We start from the raw sequence: 23670 nt of genomic DNA, 5'->3' as shown, positions 1-23670 counted from the left end.
CAATCTGATGAGATGACAAAAAGGGGAACAGAAAAGATTATTTCAGGTATATGCATCCATTTATTATCTCACCAGATAAAGGAGTCAGAATTAGAGTCCTCTGAATGTTTGTTGTGATTAGGATGAGAGATTACCCTGAAGACATGCTGCTTCACCACCTTTTGCTGTGCTGCTCTTTTATTATTGCTGTTTGTGTTTTGGTTTGATGCTGTAATCTCTTGCAATTAGAGTACTCTTTCTATCAGTAATCTAATGTTTTCTGTCCCCTTCTGCCTTTTCAATGGTCATTTTTAGCTTGTCTGTCAACTCTGTCATCTCCTTCAGAGCCATGTACACACTCCTGTCTAACCCTACACTGCTCTTAAAAAACAGCTCCTCTCCCTTATATGCACACACAACAACAATGTAATTTATGTTTCGGTAGGTAGAACACACAAATCATTTCAGAGACACACTTCTAGGCTCCCAGTCTAGTGAAAATATTCCATAAAAAACATTTGCTGATGAATTTTCACTTTACTGTTATTTGCAGAATTTTACAGTTGTTTCCTTCTTACACATTCCCGCAAATCCACTCGATTGCTCTGATATAAGGTACCTACATATGGTCAAACTGAAACCTATGGGAAATGCAGACTAACCACTGACACAACAAAGCAGAAGAAATGGGAATTCAGGGTAATCCAAACACAGACTCAAAGAGGAGAAAAACAGAATCTATCTTAATGTTTTGTCAAAAAGTCTGTCTCTTGCATTTTTTAAAATGTTAAAAATGATAAATGATTTCTCAAAAAAATGCATGAAATCTACTTTCAGTAGTAGTCTACCCATATATTTTTTTTTATGTTATCATTAGTTGTATATGGCTGATCAGACTGCAAATGATAGTACAGATTAGTCTCACTCTTGAACTCAAAACTATTTTGCAGCTAGCTCAGGCTGTGCTTCATGTAAATTTTGCAGAAGCGGCCCTTGAATTATTAGGCTCTTTGCACACAGAGTATGTCTGTATTTCTTTAGAAGCATTCTTATGCTACTGTACTAATCATGAAAAATGAGCTGTAGAAACAGATATATGAATACATTTTGGGGGCTGAATGTTCCAGTTCAACAATTCTGCTGAAAACATGCCCCTGGATGTTAGAAATTCTGTAGTTCAATATTTAAAAAGAACAAACACAAATTTAAATTTTAATACTAATGACATGGCATTAAAAATAACTAATAGCTATTTGCACTTTAGCTGACCTTCATGCGCGGAGTTATTTTGTAAACAATTTTTTTAAAATTAATGTCTTTTCTAAGCATATAAAATATTATCATTGCTGTTGYTTCAATAAAAAATAAGTACCAGGTGCATTGCCTAATGAAAAAAAAAATTCCCTGTTACTTAATAGAGCTCCAGTTCTCCTCACACATTGCAATACAGCAAAATATTTTAAAACTCTSCATTTCACCAAAAACAACAGCATTACCGTCAGTCTAGAAAGCATGCTAAAGAGCTTGTTCCTAAAAGCTGTTTGGCAAAGTAAGGAGCCTGACAAAAATAATGTGTCAAATAAATAAGTTCTGGTTTTCATTTACTGCCTATTGTTAAACTACTATTCGGTTTTCTCCTTCTCCCTGTWTCCTCACACCCTACTTTTAATTCAATAGACTCAGTCATCCTCAGGAAATTATAAACTTGCTAGTAACACTTTATACCAAACAAGTAATTAGAGCAACGGCATCAGCTGTCCTACTGTACGTGAATGACATTTCCAGTTGGTCTCCTTTCAGTGCAAGAACTTAAATAACAGACATTTGGACCGTGTTACAAAGTTAAGATAAACACACATGTAAGGCACTCCGTAGCTTTTACTGTTTGTCTAAATCTATCATCTGTCATGTGCCAGATGCCCAAGGGTGTCAAGATGAAAACCCAAGTCTTGTGCTGCCAGAGAAGCCGTGTGTCATTTATTACTTAAAAGCAAAGGTGTGTTTACAGACCGTATGGGTACAACTCAGACCATAGTAGAAGAGTTGGTGAGTTATGGCAGAGGCTGGAGCGGGGGCGCAGCACGACATCGTCAGGGCCAGTTCCAGGGACGTTAAAAACGCATTAACTCCTTCTGCAGGCAGAGGTCTGTGTCGGCTGCTGTCTGGCACTGGCAGGGATGGCTGCCCACCCTCTCTCACAAGCTCTGCGTGGTGTCTGCAACTGCACTTGTGCCACACCATTAGGAAATGCTTCCCTGCTATTTTTTTGGTCTTCCTCCTTAAATCATATAAAGTGACATATCATTAAAGAAGGCAACCTCTCCATTTCAAAAAAGCAGTGTTTCACCGACAACTAAAGACTTACAGCGGGGCAGGCCACAGACCACTCTCACTTCCTCGGAGAAGCTATTGCGCGCAGCAGGCAGCCCACGGTGGTGAGGGGGGAAGGATGCGGATCCAGGTCAGTGAGAGGAGGCCCCGGGGCTGCAGGGGCACCCGCGGGAGCAGGGCAGGGCGCCCCGGGGCAGCCCCTTGTGCCAGCGCCTCCCTCCCTGCCTGGCTCGGCTCGGAGGCTCCGAGGGACGGGGTAAGCGATATGGAGGCATTCCTTTCCTTTCCACTTGGACAGCGCGGGAGGGCCGGGCCGCCAGGAATGAGAGCCAACATGAACATTTTCATAATGACATCTGCAGAATTTCCTAAGGCTATTAAAAGCACATCCACGGCTCTGAGTGCGTGCGTGTGTGGGTGCATGTGTGTGCACACATAAAACACATCTTCACCAGCGACCTCCCTACCAGCACTGCTACAGATGGAGGTCTCCACACGCTGTGCAGCAGCCCCACGTGTTTCCAGGCTGCTTCTGCATCACAGTCCCACCTAGCAAAAACAGCTTCCTTCCAGCAGGTAGAGTCTGAGCCAGTGCGGCAAGATTTAATCACACTACTTTACAAAGTTTAGATTGGCCATCCAGCCACTGCTTTATGCTTTACAAGTCAAGCTGCCCTAATCTGTCCTGCAAATCCTGATGCTGTCCTKTCTGTGCTGTGGTAGGAACTGAGCTCCACGGACAACCGTCTGTGTCTACTGGGTGAGCCTGGCTGTCTCTAAAGGAGCCATCACCCTCACCACGGGACCACAAAGCAAATGTGAAGGAGCAGGAAATGCAGAGGAGGACAGAACCACTGACCTGCAGAAATTAGAGGAACAGGAGCTGCAGTCAAGGAGAGGCAATTTGGCACCCATCCACCAGAAATCCCACACTGGAGCAGAAAACAAATCACTCAAATATAAAATGGAGAGAGAGGGAGCGGCACCCTATTGACACCTGGGCCCTGAATGTTTAATTTCCTCTATTCTACCCCAAACTGTTCTAAAAGTCTGCTATGCTCCGAAGAACAAGCACTACTGCTGGGAAGTGCGTGTGATTAGGAAACTGGAAAAGGAGCCTGTGAGATGACATCTTTCTTCAAAAAGCAGTTCCCCGTGTGGAAATGTGCTCAGCCAAAGTCATGCAGAGCGTGGCTGCCGGGGCTGCCGCGCCCCCCGGGGCTGCACGATGCGGCTTGCAGAGAGGTGACACGCAGACTGGCAGCCTCCTGCTGCCAAGCCGAGTCGAGCAGCAGCATCTCCCGCATCCTGCTGGGATTCCATGGGCACGCTGGCCCTCTGCTCGGGAGCGAGGACGCTGCTGTCCGGMGCACCATGCTCAACGCTGCTGCAGGCTGCGCAACGCTCCGAACGCGCAGCCCTCCGCACAGAGAGGCCATGAGGCGGAGAGACTCCGGCGGCAGTTCTGAAGTGCTACCAGGAGAAAAGACGGGCAAACAAAACCTTTTACTTTTTTGATGCTAAAACAGGCTTTTCTGTAGATATCAAGAGCAAAAAGTCATGAGCAAAAGGAGAAGCTCTGCACACATGCATGCTGTTGGGGCATACGTGCTCTCAGAGAAATGCACATTTGTGCCTCAGTTCCTCAAAACTGTGGGCCAAGGGAGAAGAAATGTGCTGTAAGCCTAACAGATGTACATACGTAATGTAAAGATGCATGCTTGGTGGAATGTCCTAAAGTCAAGTCCTGAGTTTTCACAGTAGCATACCCATTTTCACTATTAGGAAAACTAGGAGGTCACAAAAAGATCTCCTAGATCTCAGGAGTGGAGAAAAACACACACACAATACATATACAACCTAGAAAAACAACTATGCCTATAAAAAAGCAATGATTATTTTACATCATTGCAAAGGCAACTTGTTGTAAATTAGCAAGTTGCTAATATAATTAACTTTTTGGCTACTGCTGAACAAACTTCTTTACCAAGAAAAGGAATGATAAGGTAATTAATCATGACAAAAAGAAATAAAAACATATTTTGTTAGCTCATACACCGTGATACCTTCAAAACATCCAAGTGCGAAAATATTTTATATGCACATAAAAAAATAATGTATTGAATAACCACAAGCAACCATACATTAACACAGTAATTACAGGAATATATCAGTGAAATGTTTCAACATGCATCCTTCCATGTGGTGTATTTTTTATTATACTCTTCACTAGAACAACAGCTTAAACAGCTCCACGATATTCCCCACAGAGCTATAATTAGTGCTTAAAGTGCAACCAAAAGAAGTGTTGGCTGAAACCTGAAATCTGAACCTGTGGAATGCTGGAGTGAAATTCTCATTTTCCTAAAAAAAAATACAGCCAGCTCTAGGGCTGCGTGAATCACAGATCTGGTTTGGTCTATCTCTCCACATGGTCACCCCAACTGCTGTTCTTGCTGATGTTATGGGGATGAGGCAGGCTGTGTAGATCTGTGACAAGAGTTAGGTTTTCCAAAATTTATCCTGTGCAAAAAGAGTCAAAGAGTCTCTAGTTAATGATAGGTGAAATTGTCCCTGCAGACAAAGCCAAAATAAACAGACACCGAACAAAAAGATAACTGTGCTGGGACTGTGCAGGAGATGGATTTCACCTTGCTRCTCTGTGGAGAAGGTTCAGGCAGTTTTCATTACTTTTATATTGCCGTCTGATTAAACCCTGATTAGAAAGGAGTCCATGGCTTTCAGACCCAGTTAATTGCAGTTTCTAGAGTTATATCCAGCTCTTGCTTATGGAAAGCTTCAGGTCTTTCAGTGTTCATAGACCTTTGGAGGATTTTCTGCAAATCTAGCTTGTTTTCAGTAGATGGGCAGAAGAAAGTAAAGCAGCAAAGTAAGGACTCTTACTTTGTTTACCTCTGCAAAGTAAGRACTGCAGCAACTATTTGTTCAGTTTGGCTGCTGTGGTGCTTGGCCTGGGAAGAAACAACCCATTTGGGCTTTGTGCAAAGCCATTGCTCTCACTGCTTCGCTTCATGACTTCCATTCTGTTAAATGCTACATAAAGAACCCTCTTRAGGCCAAACTTCCAGGCCAAACTTCTTTTTTGCTTCCAGATTTTTTTTTTTCACCCACATGATGCAYAGAAATGCATAGATTCTGCTGCTGTTCAAATTCAAACATTTTTGTAAGGAAAAGGCATGTGAGCTGCCCATACACAGTAAGCAGATTCATATTTCAGAAATACACTCTCCGAAATGCGTATGCTTCAAGTGCATGGAAACAGACCCATTTTGCCAAAGTTGCTTCTCAATATTGGCATTCCAACTTAAGACTTATTCTACATCAATACTGGTGTGTTTTTCCTATGTTCAAATACATCACCTGTTTCAAGCTGGGCACCCAAAACCAGAGGCCACTTTTGACAGCTTGTCCAACCACAGTAATACTAGTCTGACTTGTTACAATAGTTTCCATATATGTGTGAGAGATGGGATGAGGTAATTAAACAGTTTCTGTTTCCAGTACACTTTGTGACATTGTAAGGAAACTGGACATTTTGAGGTATATTTTCCTGTAACTTTCATTCCAAGTTTTCCTGCCTTTTGGATTTATATACTCCATTGAATGTAATGTAAGAACATTTCTGGTACGTTATTTCATTTTCTGCAAATTATTTTTTGTACTACATGCTAGTCATCTGTAAAAATTCTTTCTTTCCAAACAAAGCAAGAGAAGGATTTTTTAAGGTTTATTTTTTTTACATATTAATGACGGAAAATAATGTGCATGGTATCAAAGTTCACCCACTTATCGCTCAGCCTAAACTCTATAATTTCCCTTGCTGGAGGACAATATTCCTAATTCTACTTTGGCTGAATGCTGGAAGTTGCTAACTATGTGCAAATTTGCAGATCAAAGAAGAATTATTAGCTTAATGATGTGCTAAGGTTGTCCCCTACCCTAACTTTTTTTCTGGTCAGTCTCAGTTTCCAGAAAACTAGATCACAACAAGTATAAACCATACCTGCAAAATCGCAAAGGCATCCTGAGATATATGTACCAGCCAAATGCAAAGTAAGAAGCTAGGGGCAAAGGCATACAGAAGAAAATAGAGAATTTTGTAGAATATGGTATCTCTGAAGAGGAGCATGGGGTCATGGCATAAAACCACTGCCAACGCACTGTCATGAAATTTATTTCAATCTGCAGATTTGTAAGCGGGGTGAATATGTACAGGGGAAAGAATCCAGCATAACCCCCTGCACAGAACAGGTTATGACTGAAATACCTTGTACTATTTTGGTATTAACACTTGAAAAAAAAAAAAAAGAAGAAGAAGAAGAAAAGAAAGGAAAAGATCCTGGGAAATTGAAAGTGTTTTGGGAAAGAGCTACAGGAAGGAACTGTGGTTTGGAAATTGTCATGAACAGAAAGAGACTAAATACACAAAAATATTTTTATTGAAGGCTTTAGAATAGGTTTTGAAGGACAGAGTAAGAGACATCAAGGTTAACTGAAATGAGTTTAAATGAAATGTGTATGTATTGAAGTCAGACTTCCAGAATTCAGGAAGGGATTTCAAGAATTTGTTAGATTCTTCTCTGAAAACTTATTTTTAACAGAGTAATGCATTACACCTGGTCTATGCAGCTTCTGTCAAACATTTAATGAGCCCTTAAATCAGTCAGTAATGAAACAGGAGAGGTTAGAGGTAATGTAACAGCAAGTGCAAGTGGAAGTGGCAGCACTGGAGGTTGTGCGTGCTGTGCTGAATGTCCACTGGGCTCTGGGAAGCAGGAGTTGAAGGACTATTTTGAAGATCGGCCCTGAAGACAAAGATATTACATTTTAACATAAAAAGCAAGTATATACTAATGCATCCACTTATGATCACCTCCACCCAAGTAAATAATTCAGGATGAAGATGTGAAGACGACAAAGATGAGTGAGGTGATGGAAAGCCTCGTTCTTTAGAAATGACCAGTGAGTGTGGCTTGTTCAGCACAGCAAAATTAACACTAACAGGGAATGGGACTGAGCTCTGTAAATATATTACAAGCAAAAAAAGGGAGGAGAGGAGATATTTAAACTAAAGCTCAATTTTGGCATGGGAAAAAATGGGCATAAACTCCATGMGAGTAAATCTGGCTTTAAATTAGAGGAAAATCTCCAACCAGTGGATCAGTGATGGCTGTGAAACACTCTTCTAGCAAGAACAGAGGGGAAAAAATTTCTAAATCATTCTAAAATATAAATTGCTAAATGTATTTCCAGGACATGATGCCTGTGATAGCAGGACTGTACTGGATGACCTACAAGGTCATTTCCTGTCTTATGTCCCTATGTTCCAATTTAATTTATCCACGAAGTCACTTGGCACAACTCTATAATTACTTACATGTGGAGATTTCTAACACTGTAAGWCTCATTAATTCTGCAGAAGTGGCATTTTACAACGGAAAGGAAACTAACCAATTTAGAAAAGCAATAAGGTAAACATTTTTAAAAATAAAGATAGTGAGCAATTTGCACAGCTGTGGATAGAACATGTTCTCTCTGGACTATTTCAGACTGGCTCTTCCCAAAAGATGTACAGAAAACAGAAAATAATAGATGAATCAAGGAACAGAGAGACTGATGCAATAATAATTGGGTAAAATTTCCTGGCAGGGATTAAGGTGAATTTTAGGACTAGATAATTGGATTTACAGATGTTAAAACTATGAATATTATTTCAGTTCAGTGGCAGTATGTCTTATGATGTCAGAAGGCAGAAGTACAATTCTAAAACTCAAACAACATGACTCTGAATTGCAGTACACAGACAATCACCACCTGTAATGGAGAGCCTTCAAAAGTCTGTTTTGATATTTGAAGCAAAAACATTATCAGCTCTCATACTGTATCACAGACAGTACAAAACAGATAAATGCCAAGGCCTAATAACAGGTTACATGAGGATACYGGAAGCCACGTCTTCAGACATGGCACTTCAATATGGCACTAATCCTTCTGTTCAATCTTCAACAAGTAGTTTTTGGTGAACCTTTCATAACTGTGTGAACTGCTATGCATGCAGAACTTACCATATGCAGATAGATATGCATATGCATAGATAAATTTACATTCAGTTTCAAAYTACAACTGCACAAGGTCAGCATACTCAATATACAGTCTGAAAAATCTGGTCTTAACCTCCGTACACCATAAAATTTCAGTATAATATTATAGTTATTTTGGAAATTATTTTGAGACATTTTATTATAAGTTTCTCTGCAGTAACCTCTGTCTTTGCTCTGGCAAAGCCAGCCAGAATTAACTCCTCTTGTACAGGCAACACCTCCTGCACAGTATGACACAAAGGAACAATGACAGCAGAAGCCAGCAACCCATTAAAATGAATTTCAGGGCTATTTATCTCTATTCTCCGTACCTCTTCTCTAAATATCTTTAGATACTTATCTATCTAAAGGCATCAGACTTTTTCCCTGGACAAATTAAGAATAACCTCTTCCACATGTGGTATCTACTGGCATATAATTAAAAAATCTACATGCTGTTCTTTTCCTTTCTTCTTTCTCCTTTCCTTTTTCCTTTCGTTTTCCTCTCCTTTTTCCTCCCTCCTTCTCCCCGCTCGGCTCGTCCCTCCCGCCTCGGGGCTTGCTCGGGGGCTGTCCGGAGCCCTCTGCTCCTCCCAGGCGCTTGGAAAACCCGCTCCGTGGCCGATGCTGGTCAAGCGAGAGGGATGAAGAGGGGCAGCGATGATGGGAGGGGAGACACCAGGCCGAGTTCTCACAAGAGGCTCAGCCGCACAACACAACATTCATCAGGTGCCTGCTCCATTCCACACGCGGGCTCGTGTCCAGCCCGCTGGGCAGAGCCATGTCGTGGCAATAAGAGCAAAGCCCCTGCGCTGACTCGGGCAGAGMGACAAAAATTCCCATACGGATTTCACTGCCTGTCCACCCTGCTGTGTAATATTAAGGATGACCTGCCCTCCTGCTGCTGATGTGGGCTACCTTGTGGGCACTGCAAAACAAATAGCAGAAAGTAGGTCGCTGGCAACGCATGCGAGAGGTGAGGTAACCAGCTCTTGGAAACCCTGATATGAAAAGCATCAACCGGGGTCACAGTTCTCCAAAGCTTGATTACTAGGGCTTTCTGAAACGGCAGCGAAAGAACAGAGTTCTTTCAGAGTGCCTGAAAAGTGCGACTGGCCAAAGGACGCTGAGGCTGATGCTCAGAATAATGGGTTTGTTTTATGAACAGAAATGAACTGGTTTCAATTCTGCATCACAGAGCTGCATGTAAGAGAGCATGAGAATATAAAATGCTTGTAACACGCAGATGGCAAGATACAGACAGTGTTCTTAAAATCCAACAGAGCTTTGGTTGTATCATTTTGCACCTGAGAAAGGCTTCTGCAGYTCCCCTTCTGCCCCAGACTCTTTCTAGCTCAATTGCATTCATGCACCATAGGTTGGCCACAGGATGGCCACATTCACGGGCCACGTGCTTGGCCACGTGAAATCTGTTCAGTCATGAACAGAGGCCCTTACCTGACATCACCCTTACCCAACCTTTCTTGAATGCCTTGCTTTTGCATTATACTGGTCTTAGTCTGATTTTTTTAAGGCATGTTCTGTGTGGTAACAATGAGATTGTTTCTGAGGTAATAAACACACTTTTAATACACCAGTATGTACAATAGAGGCTTCCAGAATTTTCCATCCTTGTAACTAAACCATTTCCAAGGAATCAACTGGAAGCAGGATACATACTTGCATGGAAATTGATAATAAAGTCTCCAAGGTTACTTTTTGAACTATGTAAATTTAATAGGGTTAAACAAAATAACTTAAACATGACAGAAAATCACAGTTCTTGAGATAGGTTTAAAATTGTTTTCCTCTTTGTTTACCTTGGTCCTGGGTAGAATTTTAAAGAGTATTTAATTTCTGGTTATGGTTTCGTTTTATAAACTCAGTTATTATTTGGTATAGTTTCTTTAAATAGATTTGTCTATTTAAATTTATAGCATGTTTTGTCTCTGTGGAGCTCTATGGAAGAAATGTAGAGTCATTTATCTTTGTTATTTCGTGTAGGATTTGGAAGGAGTAATCATATTAGCTCAGCAGGTTTAAAAATAATAATAGTTCTAAAAAACACCCTGCTTGAGCTGTTAATTGGAACAACACAAGCTAAAGAAAAACTGCCATTTTTTTTCGAGAATCCTAGTCTCAGAATCCTGAATAAGAAACTGGTTCTTGCATCATTTCACTTTTCATTTCATTAATTTAATAAAAAGAGATCACTCTGTTTAATTATACTTTAATTAAAGTTATTATTTAGCACCACCTGTAATTTTCCTAATTAAACAAACCAGGCATACTTTCCTTTTCAGATCTGTTTAAAAAACATTGACCTTATACTTTGCAGTCACTGTTTTTTAAATTAGTATCCAGATCTGGTTGCATATGCAGAACTGATGTCGAGTATCATTTTTGAACCTTTGTGTAGATCTGAAAGAAGGTCTTGCCAAACYTTCTTTTACCAAGTTACTTTAATTTACTTCACGGGTACCTGATGTAATAGCATTGCTGTTCAGCTCAACGTTTCAAAAAATTAAAGGTCAAGGTCTGTACACAGTGTAACATGCATTTTTGTCTGCCTATTATTATTTGCACAATTACTGCTTGGGGAAATCAGTGCTTGGCAAGGTATTTATCCAGCGTTCATTACCTTGGACAACGATCTTGTTTTAGAAATACTGTGTAATAGAAGAGATAAATTGTATTTTCTTCTCCAATTATGTATCAGCTTTTAAAAAGAGATGAAGCAGAATAAAAAGAGTATCCAAATACTGAGAGGATTTTTTTTTAAGAGGARCAAGGAAGACAGCTTCATCTGAAAGCTAATTTTTGCCTTTAAAATGATGCTGATAAATATGGACATAATTGAGACATACATGCAACATAAGTTTTCAGTATATGCCATGCCTTAAAGAATGAAAGTTAAAGAGCATTAACCTTAAGCATTTTCTTACTAATATTATTATGTGTATGATTAGATATTTTCAATAATACTATCCTAATTTTATTAAACTTTTGTTCCTTGGCAGAAATGAAAAAGCTCTCACAGTCAGAGCTAGACAACATTTCAAAATATGTGGAAATAGTTAGAAATGTGCAACTCTGCATGGGCAACTTTGGGCAGAAGAAAAGATGSCTGATAAAATGAAATCAAAGCTAAAACATTAAAAACAATAATAATAATTATACTCTCATCAAATATGACTTCTCATACTACTCTAAGAAATACAGTAAACTGTTTTTTTGGACTGTTTTCAGAAAAAAAAGACCCATCCAGAACTGTAAAAAGTACTGGGTTTTCATTATGTAGTAGTGCCTTTAAATAAATACATTACGGTACCACAATGTGGTAATACAATTAGATTTATTTGTGGTCTGTAGGGTATTCTCTCTAATTATATTTATAAATCATTAAAATGGAATAATGATGCCTGAGTACAAATCATTGCTCACAGAAAATTAATCCACATTGTTGACTTATACCAGACTTGTGCAGAATTTGAAATTTCAATGAGAAAACACCAAGTCCTTTAGATATAGAAATGCTAGTCAACATGAAAGATGGTATTTAAACCAGCATATATGTTTGGTTAAATATGAAATTTATTCTGCACATCTTCCCGAGTCCTGCAGTTCTTTAGGCAGCCCCTTAACATCACGTTGTTCCTCTGTGCAGGTCCTGCCAAACAACAGCAGAGTTTCTCCCAGGGTAAAGTCAAGGACATGCTTGAGTATTTAATTATGGTAGGTTTACATCTTACACACTGTACAACAAGCTAGAGTGTATGGCTGCTGCTCTCCACTGAATGGTCATCATGTTATCATGTGAAATGAAGGCAGTGGTCTGGTGTTGCATGGTTAGTAAAGCAACAGAAAATACTGACTTTTGGAGGCGTGCTTTTAGCATTGCATAGCACAGGAAACACACAGTCCCTGCCGCTTGCTTGTTGCTCCCATCATTGCTGTTGACACTCACCTGCCAGGTCGGTAAACATATCTGAGGCCAGGCAGAAGAGTAAACAACTTATGCAATGTTAGCAAGGAAACCAAACCAAGCCAGAGATTCAGCTGGGACTGGAAAGCAGGAATTCAGAGCTCCTAGACTTGTGCTRCAAGGCAGCGGTTACAGTGAAAGCAGCCACTAATTTCATGCTGAATTTACTTGTAACTCATAGTCAAGCAAACTGCAAATCACTTGAAATACAGGGCAAACAGGTCAAACAGACTATCACCTCAACCAGATGTTCTTCTAACTTTGCCTATGACCCTTCTACATCCATTGCCTCTGTCTTCACTTTCTATGATATATCTTAAACGAATATAATATCTAAAAGGCAAACACAGTCTCTTACACAATGCACAAACCTTTCAAGCCAAATGTTCATTACAATTTGCTAAAATCAGTCTTGGGAATACCTGCTTAAAACCCCTATAGCCTTAAATAATGTCTGCACTTTCCCATTTTGCTTCACAGTGCTAGTTTAACAGCTTCAGCCATCAAGTTTTCTTAATCTCTTCTAGTCCTAGAGGTACTCATCATTAAACTAGCAGGCCTCCCACTGCCTTCAAAATAATGCTCAGACCTTCAAGTGCAGAGCTGTAAAATGCTTTCCATCCAGTCCTATACAGTGGAAAGAGGTGTGAGTACTGGAAGACGAGGAATTCCCTGATCTATTTAGCAGGCAGGAGAGTAAAAAGAATGACTAAAAATTGGCCTCTGATATCAACAGTTCCTCTGACTGTCTGTTTCCTTCTGCGGTCTTACTTGTTTGACAGTTATTTATTGAAGAAATTGAAAAGACGTAAGCTTTTTTCTCATAAGGGTGCTTGGGATTTTGTGCATTGTATTACTGAAGCTCTCTGGAATATATCACAGAGACACGGCAATAGTACAAACTAGTAGAAAAATTTATATGCAAGTTACAAAAAAGGTATACATTCCTGGAGACCAGGCATACACTCTAGAAGAAATGTGTCAATTTTTTTTTCAGTCTCTACCTCTCTATTTCAAGTATGAAATCAGGCAAAACACAGCAACAAAAGAAATAAAAGCAGAAAGAAAAACAGTCAAAGGCTTTTGCTTCATAGTTTCACAGCAATTCAAATTTGATGATGTGGCAGTGTTGTGCAAAGCAGCATTTTTTAGGCTTAGCTTTTCTTGTGGAATTACATCATCACCTCAGTGCAGTTTTAAAGGACAGTGAGGATGATGTAGTCATGATGTTTACAGAAAGAAAAGTGGCTGATACTTCGGGAAGGATCAGATGCTTAGTTGGCGTGGCACGAAAATGCACTTTTCACTTCACACAAGTGAAGCTTTTCCTATTTCCTGAAGCCTGTGAGCGTTGCCCACGCTGGGCACTTCTGCCTATGCACGAGAGCAGATCTGGCCGCACTTCGACGCCCACCTACCATTCGGATGCCGTTCTCAAAGGCCTGGCGCGCCAGCGAGGCAGGGCCGTCCACGGTCTTGCCATCGTCGTCGGGCCCCCAGCTGGCGCTGTAGATGTGGATGTGCTGCGGGTTCAGGCTCAGAGACTTCGCCTCCACCATGTCCGTCACGTCCCCATCCAGCATCCGCACGCCTTCCGAACAAAAGACACAATGAACACGGTGGCCAAGCCCCAAGCGCCTTTCTTTTAGAGAAAATTGCTGCGGAGGACATTGGACTGAATGATCATAAGGATCCCTGCCATTGTTAATAATCCTGTCATTTTGCACAGGTGTTTATGAGTAGGTAGGAATATTTTCATCTTTCATCAAGTTTTAAGAATTATCTATTCACAATTATGTCTCATTATCATTATCTATCATTATGTCCTCTGTATAACCTTTGCGTTTTACCAGCAAACTTTAATGCCACAGAAAATTTAGAAAAAGCCTTGAACCCTGAAATGTTTGTACGTCACATATGCTTTTCTTTTTCTTTTACACTGCAATGAAACTGCAGCACTTAGTTTGAGATATTCATTGTCCTAAGTATGCTGACAGACATAAACACAGGATCTCTGTTGATAGATAAACACGGGATTATTCCTTCATTCTGTGGGGCTGCAAAGAGGAAACCAGGGAGAAAGCTCTTGTGTACAGATGGATTACTACATGCAGTAACAAGAGGATTACACAAAGTTATTGACAATACCTTAGGTATACATTGAACGTTGAACTACAATATTGTGAACACTTTCTGTTATATAGAAGGGGCTTTTTAAAGATACAATTCCACTTTGTAAAATGATAATAATAAAAAAATTCATTAATGTGGGTTTTGACAAATCAGTGCGCCAGTGCTTGTAAAATGAGTGGCACCATGACATTTTAAATTTACTAAGAAAAACAAAGCAGGCTTTGATTTGAAAACCAAGAATATCGTAAAGCTGGTTTTTAACTAATCTTAACATTCTGATTGAATTTCATACTGTCCGAGAAACTCCTGTCGATAGTCTTAACTCAAATAAGAAAAAAGACCTTTATACATTTAGATTGATATTCAGTCAAAAGCATAAAAGAAATAATAAACATGTAATTTTATGATAATAGAGAATAATGATCCCTTCCACAATTAACAAATTTGAAGTTTTTTCCACTTTAAAAAGACCTCTGCTATTTATAAACCAAAATTTGCATATTTTAATTATAGACACATTTGCTTGTGAGTTCAGGTTGAATTAGATTGTCTTGGACTATTTACCAAGACCTTAACTTCCAATTAGTAAAAGGTATAGGGGTTGCTTTGTACATAGAGACACATGTTCATAGAGACACATGTCTGTGTTTCTCCCTTACCCTAATTGACTCGAAAATGAAAAGTGATCATATTTCTAAGTTCACACATAACCAGCCTGTGTTTTGTGAGATAATAAACTTGTTCAAACAGTGATCTCACTATGAACTTTACTTAATAAAGAGCSACTAGAACAACTTTGGGAATCTCAGGTTTTATTTTGCTTCCTCAGCATAATCTCAGAAATTAATGATGAGTRGAAGCTGTGTTCTCATTTCTTTCAAGCACATTAAAATATATTTGGTTTTAAATAAAGACAATAAAAAGGTACACTATGCTTAAAAGAAGGAAAATAAGGCTTCCCTTGATGTTTCAGTAACCATGTAGCAAACTTAAATAATACAAGAATCACTCTGTGAACAATAAGTCTGAATTCTGTCATTGGTGTCTGAAGTATTTTACACAGGTTTTTGTTAACAGTGAAGTGGTCAGTCTGCAGCAATATGGACAAGGCGTTGCTCTGTTCTGCAGTAATTGACAGACATACTTCAAGGGTGACTTTGATCAATGGATGTTGCATTGGCTATTAGAGAAAAATAAGTCTTTTCTYTTGCTTCTTTTCTTTTTTTTTTCTATTCTTTTCTTTCCTTTTCTGTCCTTTCTTTTTTTTCAAATGCCTAGAGTAGTTAATTTTGCCTATCACAAAACCTCCATGGTGCATTTGGCATGTGGTGATAGTGGAACAAAAGCTGTGCAGAAGGCAATTAACAGGCAGCGTTTCCAGACTGTTCCACCTAAGACTGCAGCGTTCTATAAACTTTTTCCAATATTTGCAGTAAGTGCCAAAATGTAAGTGGCATTTTAGTCCAAACGAACTTTGAACAAATCCCAGGAAACATGCAAAAAAAAAAAAAGAAAAAAAGAAAAAAAAAAAAAAGAAAAAAAGAAAACAAGCTCAAAGCAAGGTTTCTTTTAAAATGTTTGTTTTTAATCAGCATCTGACTTAGGCTTAAAGAAACAGCTGAACTAATTCCTCGTCAGCTGAAGACAATCTACATCTGTTCTGCCATAATTCAGTGTAACTGTTTTCCCGTCAGGACTTGAGCTCAGCCAAGTAACTAAGCACCCAAATCCCCACAGATGCTTTGCAACTTCTACAATAAGTCTGCAACAATAACAACACGCTAACCATCCCATCCTATGAAAAGTCTCTCAAGCTCTGTAGGTGGTAATCTGCTACGTGTGATTACTGCAAAGAGTTTCACATAAAAAAAAAAAAAACTACTGCTTTGGTGCATTGCTTTGTTTGTTAATGACAAGGCCTTTTGCTGGGATAACTACATGTGTATTGCATATTTTTTCACACACATCATCCCATAACCTGTAAGGGAATGATGGTCCTGACTGCAGCTTCACTCATTGTTTCATATCTGCATATTCAATCTCCATTTATGTGGCTGCAAGAGAAGTCTCAAGCTTTCTAAGAATCTTTTCTTTCTGATCCATTTTGTGATTACAGTTTTTTTAAATATGCAGGAATTAGACGAAAGGGACAAACACATTTAGAAAAGCAAGTGAGTATTAGTTGTAGAAATCTTGTTAATGACTTTCCATCCTAAAAATCATTAATTGGATTTGTTCAGCTGCCAGCATTTGATGAAATATTGATGGAAGGGATTTCTTCTGCCATTTGTTTTCTCTCTTCACTATCACTTATGTGCCCAGAGAAGCACCAACTCACATTTGGTTGGAAGTAAAGAATACCACCATTTTGGTGGCCCAAAATCAAAATCTCTATCAGCAGGTGCTCCTCTGTGTGAGAAGAACATAATTGCTTTACCTCGTCTCTATTTTCTTCTCCTAAAAGGCCAAACAAGGGTCTTTAAATCCCTGGGAAATAAGCGACCTGAACACCAGTTCAGTCTAATATCATTCAACATTTTTACTCTGTCTCTTGCCTGTGGCGGGGAAACACGACCGCTGTACGTTCACACGTGCAGCTTATGGCTTTCCTGAGGAGAGGGAGGGAGGCATGCCAAGAAGGGGTCAGCAACAGACAGACTCTTGAACATACACACCTAAAAGAAAGAAAGGCTTAACCTCCCTTTCTGATACCCTAGAATTCCCTCCTTCCTCTGATTTACTGCAGATTATCTACTGAGTCCCCTGAGGCCTTATTCCAAAGTACTGATACTTTTAAAGGGTGGTACATGACCTCAAGTGAGGTTTATACAGCTGCCACTGTAGTGCGTTCAGCTTTCTTTAACATACAGCATTACTGATGGCTCTGCAGAAGTGTTGTGTTAAACTGGGCAGATAAATTTCATTTAGACCAACAAGATTTCTTGAATGCTGGTATAGTCTTAACACAGAATAGCTATAATGAAAAGGCATATACATCCAGTCTTTACTGGTTAGATTACCGTGCTCATAGTAAGTCTATCTGAATCAGTTTTTACACTATATTTAGAACAGGCTGTGGTTCATCTAGTATGCCTGGAGGCTTTCTAAAGTATTATTGTACATTCCTAATGCTTAATAAATAATAACGTATTAAAAAGCCATTGTTAATAATAGAGAGCTCTTCAAGGACATGTCTGGGCTGTGGCTGGTCCAACTCGCAAAAGCAGCTTTTGCTCTAGAAATGAGCTTTTATCTGTGCTGATGCCCTGACTCTCCTCAGATGCGGTCTGACCACACAGTAGGACTGATTTCATGGCTGTGGTTCCAAGAGCAATTGCCATGAGGCAATCTGGGACAAGCTCACTYGGCCAGTGCCAATTCGTTTAAACCCTTCTGACAGGTCAACGCTGCGCGGGCAGGCTCTTTGCCTGGAGGGAAATTGTTTCTGTGCATTACTTTAACCTTACGCTGGATCAGGTGTTGTCTATGCTCTTGACGCCAGGGGGAAAACAGAGAGCTGACATTAGGTCTACAGTGTGTGTTTTGGCTAATCTGAAATGGAGCTGTGCTTACCTCTGATTTGGATCAACAGGTACTGATCCAGTAAAGCAAAGATACAGGACCATCAGTTGCAGACACATGGCCTCTGCTTTGCCTCCTCATGTTTTTGAACTGTATTTTATTTATAGGTAAGCATGTTTATATTTTTACAGATGGCCTCTGCTTTGGGGCAGAAAATCAACTATTAATGAGTTTAAGCTATACGTTTTTCCACTGAAAGGCAATATACTGACCTCACAATTTCATGAAAAATATAGAGCATTTCCCTTGGAGCATTAAAATTTGGTACAGACAGGGCTATGATCTATGAGATATGTTGGTATCTTGACAGCCATTTCCAAGAATTAAGATGGAGATCTTGACTGAGCAGCCATTGACTAAGAATCTACAGAATCACTTGGAATTTTGGGCTGAACAGAACAAAAAAGCGTCATCAAATCTCATGCTTCAAGCAGTAATCTGATTGCACAGAGGGATCAAAAGATACACTACAACAATGGCCCAAACCCACAAAATTCTTTTGAGTTTCACCATGATGACAGTTTTTTGTTTGGGGTCTACATGAAAAAATGACATTCTTGCTATACACATTTACTTCTGATTTGTCAGAACTCGTGAGTCAAAGCTCTGAATATGTGAGAAAACCCAAAGGAAATGTAACTCTGGCTTTTTTTGCATTTTCATCAAAAGTCTTGTTTTCTATCTCCCTGTGTGTGATGAGAGGCGGTGTCCCAGTGAGCACTGTAGAGGTGTCTCTCACTGCTGACAAACTCSTTCATGGGCTTCAGCAACATGACTGGGTTGTACTTGTTCACACAGCTAGGGCTGTTATCTTGCAGAGCTCTTCCTCTTATGCAGGAAGGTCTGAGTGCACACATTGCTTTTCGGTTACATTTTCTGGCAGGGGGACTGCTTCACATACCTCCAATCTTGGCATTAAAGGCGATTCCTACTGTGCAGTGTGAGTTGTTTGCCGTGGCTGCCACTTCTCCAGCACAACGGGTTCCATGCCTGCAGTCACAGAAACAATTTTTCAAGTGAGCAACATAATCCAACAACATACAGACGGTCAGGATTTACAGGCTTTGACCTTGCTCATCCTCAGGTGTTAAAAGCACAGACATCTATCGTATCTTGCAGAACTGAGACCTCCATAGCAAGTCATGCCCATGTTGCAACTTCCCTATGAGCATATTTTAACATTATCATGTTCACCTTCTTAGACTCCTCATGGCAGACTTTCTGGCCACTGAAAACACAAGAGCATGTAAAAAAGACGAACAATGGCACACATTCCCCAGCAACAGAAAGAAGTCTAGGACACAGTTCCTCATTTTGAAGAACATGATGGGAAGAATGTGCTGTTTGACTCTGCCTTCCACCCAACCTGTGGTGAGCAGCCTCCCCACAGCAGGTGGTGTGAGCTGCCCCATGCCTGTGTCCTCACTGCTGCTTGCAGGCATGCCCAAGCCATGCTCAAAGCTGCTCTGGAGGTATGTCCTGGTCACGGGCCAACCCCGCAAGCAGCTGAAGTACCCTCCTGAAGTGAGTTATACCCCATGACTGGAAGCAGAGCTGGGCTGTAAGCAGATACTCTAGAGAAGGAGAAGAGGAGCTACAAAATGTCTGGGATTTGCTTGCCTCTTTGTCCACCCCATGAGTGGGACGCCTTCCTAGCCCTGACCCACTCTCTCTACAAGTTGACAGCAATCAACCATATGACCACTGTGGTATGAAAGCTCTTCTTACTTCTTATGATGTTTTGTGTGTAATATGGGTTTCACAGAGTGTTTTCCACGGGTAAGGTCTGCTCTGAACCTTGTGCAGTTAACCAACTGCATTACAGGTATCTGATAAAAAYCAACACACAGAGCAGAGCAGACAGGAATGTTTGAGAGTTGGCAGGCAGAGAGCAGATACAGAATCACATGAGAAAGGGAGAGAGATGGGCAGGTGATGAAATGGAAATAAAAAGATAACGGAGGGCTTGGGGAACCACAAAGAACAAAGCCTGGAAATTCATGGCAAGAAACAGGTATCATGGCAAGCACTTCAAGGGAGGCTAAATACAGTCAGTCATGTACAAAGTGCTCTCCCACTGGTCAAGACATCTGGATTAAGGTTGATTAAGGTCCCATGTTTGAGACAAGAATCACAGTTGCTTGGTACTGCCTATGTTGTGTAGAGTCCCTCCTTATTTCCTACTCTTTTGCATAAAGTCACTCTCCATATAATGACAGCAATTCTGCCCTTTAACCTTCTGAGATATGCAGAGGAGAAAAAGACAAGTGGCTGGGAGTGCATTAATAAAATGCAGCAGCAACAACCAAATAGGAAACGAAAAAGAGAAGAAACAAAAATGAACATTAAAAGCAATTAATGCTAACTTCAGAAATTCAAGGGGCATCTTTCAATTATGAGGTAAATTAGAAATATGTTCTATAAAAAAATTGTAATTTTTACTCAGAAGACCAAAATGATGATTTAGATACTGATGAATCCTACAGCTGGATCAAGGTCACAATTACATGCATATCTCCTCAAATCATTCATCATTAATCTGTTCATAATTCATCAAATAGTTGCCAAACTGTATCAGAGAATTTCTCAAGACTTAATTTGAGGTTTGTTTTTCATACAAAGCCTAATTTTCAAACCTAATTTTCTTCACTTGAATAAAGCCAGTCTAATTCAATTTTATCAAGTAACATCTTATTCCATAACAATGATTCTCTGCGAAAAGCTTAGGGTAAATCATTTGGGAATCACACATGAAAAGGAGATTTAAAAAATCTCCATAGGTTTTCAAGTATTTTCACATCATGTTCTAGCTGTTTGCCTGTTTGATACAGCCCCTTCTAAAAATGTGTTTAAATTCATAAAGAAATGCTCTCAACTTCAGAAATTTAATTAGACATATGATTCTCAAACTTTTTTTTTTCATGATTGCTAGGTCCCACGTCACTCTCAAATATGAAAGTGCAGATGACTCTACTCCAAATACGCCCTGTGTAACATGCTCCCACACATCACCTCGTTACCTGCATTTTATTWAGAAATTGCTGCCTGCTCTGTGAAATGACTGTGGCCCAGATGCAGCTTCCCAGGTGGTGGCTGAGCCGGCAGGAAAACCCTCCTGGGATCCAAGTCTGAGAAGAGTAGCAGAGGGAAAAGACTTGGGATGGAGGAAACACGGAAAGGCACGGGAACAGCTGGAGCACCTCCACAGCTCACCTCTCACGGAGCACAGAGGGCAGTAGTTTATTCTCCTCAAACAAGGTCCATGAAGCACCACGGAAAGGGGCAGCTTTTCAGTGGCTCGCTTAGGAGCTCTTGGGCAACCTAATGGCTCCATCATGGGGAGCAGAGGGACCAGCAGCAGCAGGACCCCCCTCTCACCAGCAACCCACGGGAAAACAGGATTGAAGGTAACACAGAATGGGAAAACGGGATTAAAGTTACCTTCAATGGAACCACACTCCTACTTCCAGCTGCAGAGCAAGCCACCAGTTAGAGGGAGTCGGAGCTTTAAAGGGTGGYGTGGGGGTTTGACGGCATGTATATATGGATTTAAAGCATAGTATGAAATCTCATGTAAAATTCTGATAGGAAAAAAACATATTACTGAGAGACTTAGATCATTAGACGATTTTACAACATGTGAATTTAATTAACATTGCTGAATATTTCCCTAGTTTTCACATATTAGAAAATCCTTCTTTTTATTATATGTTAAGCTCAGTAATGGTATAAATTTATTTTGTAAACCTATTTTTATGCTAGACCCTTGCTTCTCTGCCAAGATTATTGTTAATTACATTCCATGTTTATAAAAAAAAAAGACAAAACTAAAAATTGTGTTATTCATTTCAAGGTCAGATGTATAAAATTACGTTTTTTATAATCAGCTTCCCACTGTGTGAATTAATCATACATATAATTCAATTTCTTTAATATGTTATCTTTTTTTGTGTCCTTTAAGTAATAATTCAATTATGCTGTGAAAGGGAACACTTTCTAAAACATCTGCATATAAAAACTATGTTCTTTCCACATTGCTTTTAATTTTCCCTGTCCTAGATTTTGCTGGAGGTCTGCAATTGTGAATAGACCCTGAGCTCTGCAATTAATATCTGAGAAGCCTCCTGATTAATCAATACACTATTTTTTAACTAACTATATAAACAAATATGATGAAACAGATGCCTGAAATTGATTAAGTTTGCTCTAGAGCTATGAAAACTTTTTCCTGAGCATGAAATGAGAAAATTCCTATCTACCAAAAGCTTACGGAGGCAGCCTGCTTTAGGACTTAACCATTAGCAAGAGGTGAAACAGTCGAGCAGCTTTCAAGTTAGCATTTTTTGTGACCATGTGCATTTCAAAACACAACAATTCGCTGCCTTTGTGGGCTGCCTGCATCACACACAACTTTAAAAAACAAAAAAGCTTATGCAGACCCAGAAGAAAGCATGACTGCCTCTCCACAAAAGCCTATCTTGATAAACTTTAAGGGTCGATGGTTCATTTCACTGGCTCCTTTGCCAGCTTATGTTGCAGGGAAATAAGTTCCCAGGCTATTAATGGCACTTTGAAGAGACACTCAGCTAAAAGATTTTGCACTTGTCCTTTGTGTTAATGTCACTGTGATGTAGTATCACAGAATGAAAACATAAAAGAAAGACCGGTTAGGAGACATTTTCCTCATCAACAAATGGGTCTTCTACCTGGAATCTAAAAGAAAGAAAAGGAATGGAAAGGAGAAAAGTCTTTTTTTTTTTTTTTTTATTTTTTTTTTTTTTTTATTTTGTAAAGAGGGACATGAAAAATCCCTCTTCAAAGATCGATTTAGGCTCAAGAGGGTGACAGGTTAAAAAAAAAAAAAGAGAGAGATATCACAGTCAATATCTTCTCAACAAGCTGTGCTTAGACACTTGCAGAACTTTCCATCCTTAAACCTGCTTTTCCTATAATTCTGTTCAGCTTTAACTGTGTGGGCTCCATTCTGGTCAACAAAGTACAGCTTTTTCAGGGACATGCTTAATTTCATTTTTGCATATCAGAAAGAATAAAGAACAAAGAAAATATGTAGGCAAGCCATATTGATTTCTTTTATATGCGGAATATCTGTCACGTCACTAAGGTGCTGAAGATCTTCTCAGGACGATCTTAGTAGTGCTGCATTTTCTGCCTTATCATGCCTTCACAGTTATATGGAGAACTTTAAATAAAATRCTTTTATTTGAAGAAATATGCTTCTGTGAAAATGTCTATTTGACTTTCTGCTACTGCCTGTACGAACGGGAAATGAGCATCTGGATGGTGAAGGCACCGCCTTTTGACAGCTCTCTAAGAGTAAGATAAGCAAAAGAGAAATTTAAGAGCTCTGTACTATTCTGTTATATAAACTAACTTTTTTTTTTGGCATCAGCCTTAGTCTCTGAGTCAGGCACAGGTAGGCAAAGGATGGAAAGAGAAGAGGTGCATGTTCCTTGATTAGCTATTGCTCCCCATTGATAGAGCATWTACATATAAGACTGTCAATAATCATCTCTCCTAATTTGCTTTTCAGAAAAGACA

The 23670-nt window shown here is 39.7% G+C and overlaps 1 protein-coding gene across 3 annotated transcripts in view; it reads right to left on the bottom strand.

The window, feature by feature from the left end:
• PCSK5 (proprotein convertase subtilisin/kexin type 5) overlaps nucleotides 1–23670 on the bottom strand; it is a 234316-nt gene that overhangs the window by 123238 nt on the left and 87408 nt on the right. For all 3 annotated transcript variants that reach the window (XM_026051997.1, XM_026051995.1, XM_026051996.1), the window contains exons 6-7: nucleotides 19013–19101; nucleotides 13815–13987 (exon numbers count right to left, since the gene is read on the bottom strand). In XM_026051997.1, coding sequence (XP_025907782.1) covers nucleotides 13815–13987; nucleotides 19013–19101 — 262 coding nt within the window. The remainder of the gene's footprint in view (nucleotides 1–13814; nucleotides 13988–19012; nucleotides 19102–23670) is intronic.

The sequence above is a fragment of the Nothoprocta perdicaria genome, unplaced genomic scaffold (assembly GCF_003342845.1).
Source record: "Nothoprocta perdicaria isolate Ctin4 unplaced genomic scaffold, notPer1 scaffold_82, whole genome shotgun sequence".
Taxonomy (NCBI): Eukaryota; Metazoa; Chordata; class Aves; order Tinamiformes; family Tinamidae; genus Nothoprocta; species Nothoprocta perdicaria.
This window is presented reverse-complemented; position numbering and strand designations above follow the sequence as displayed.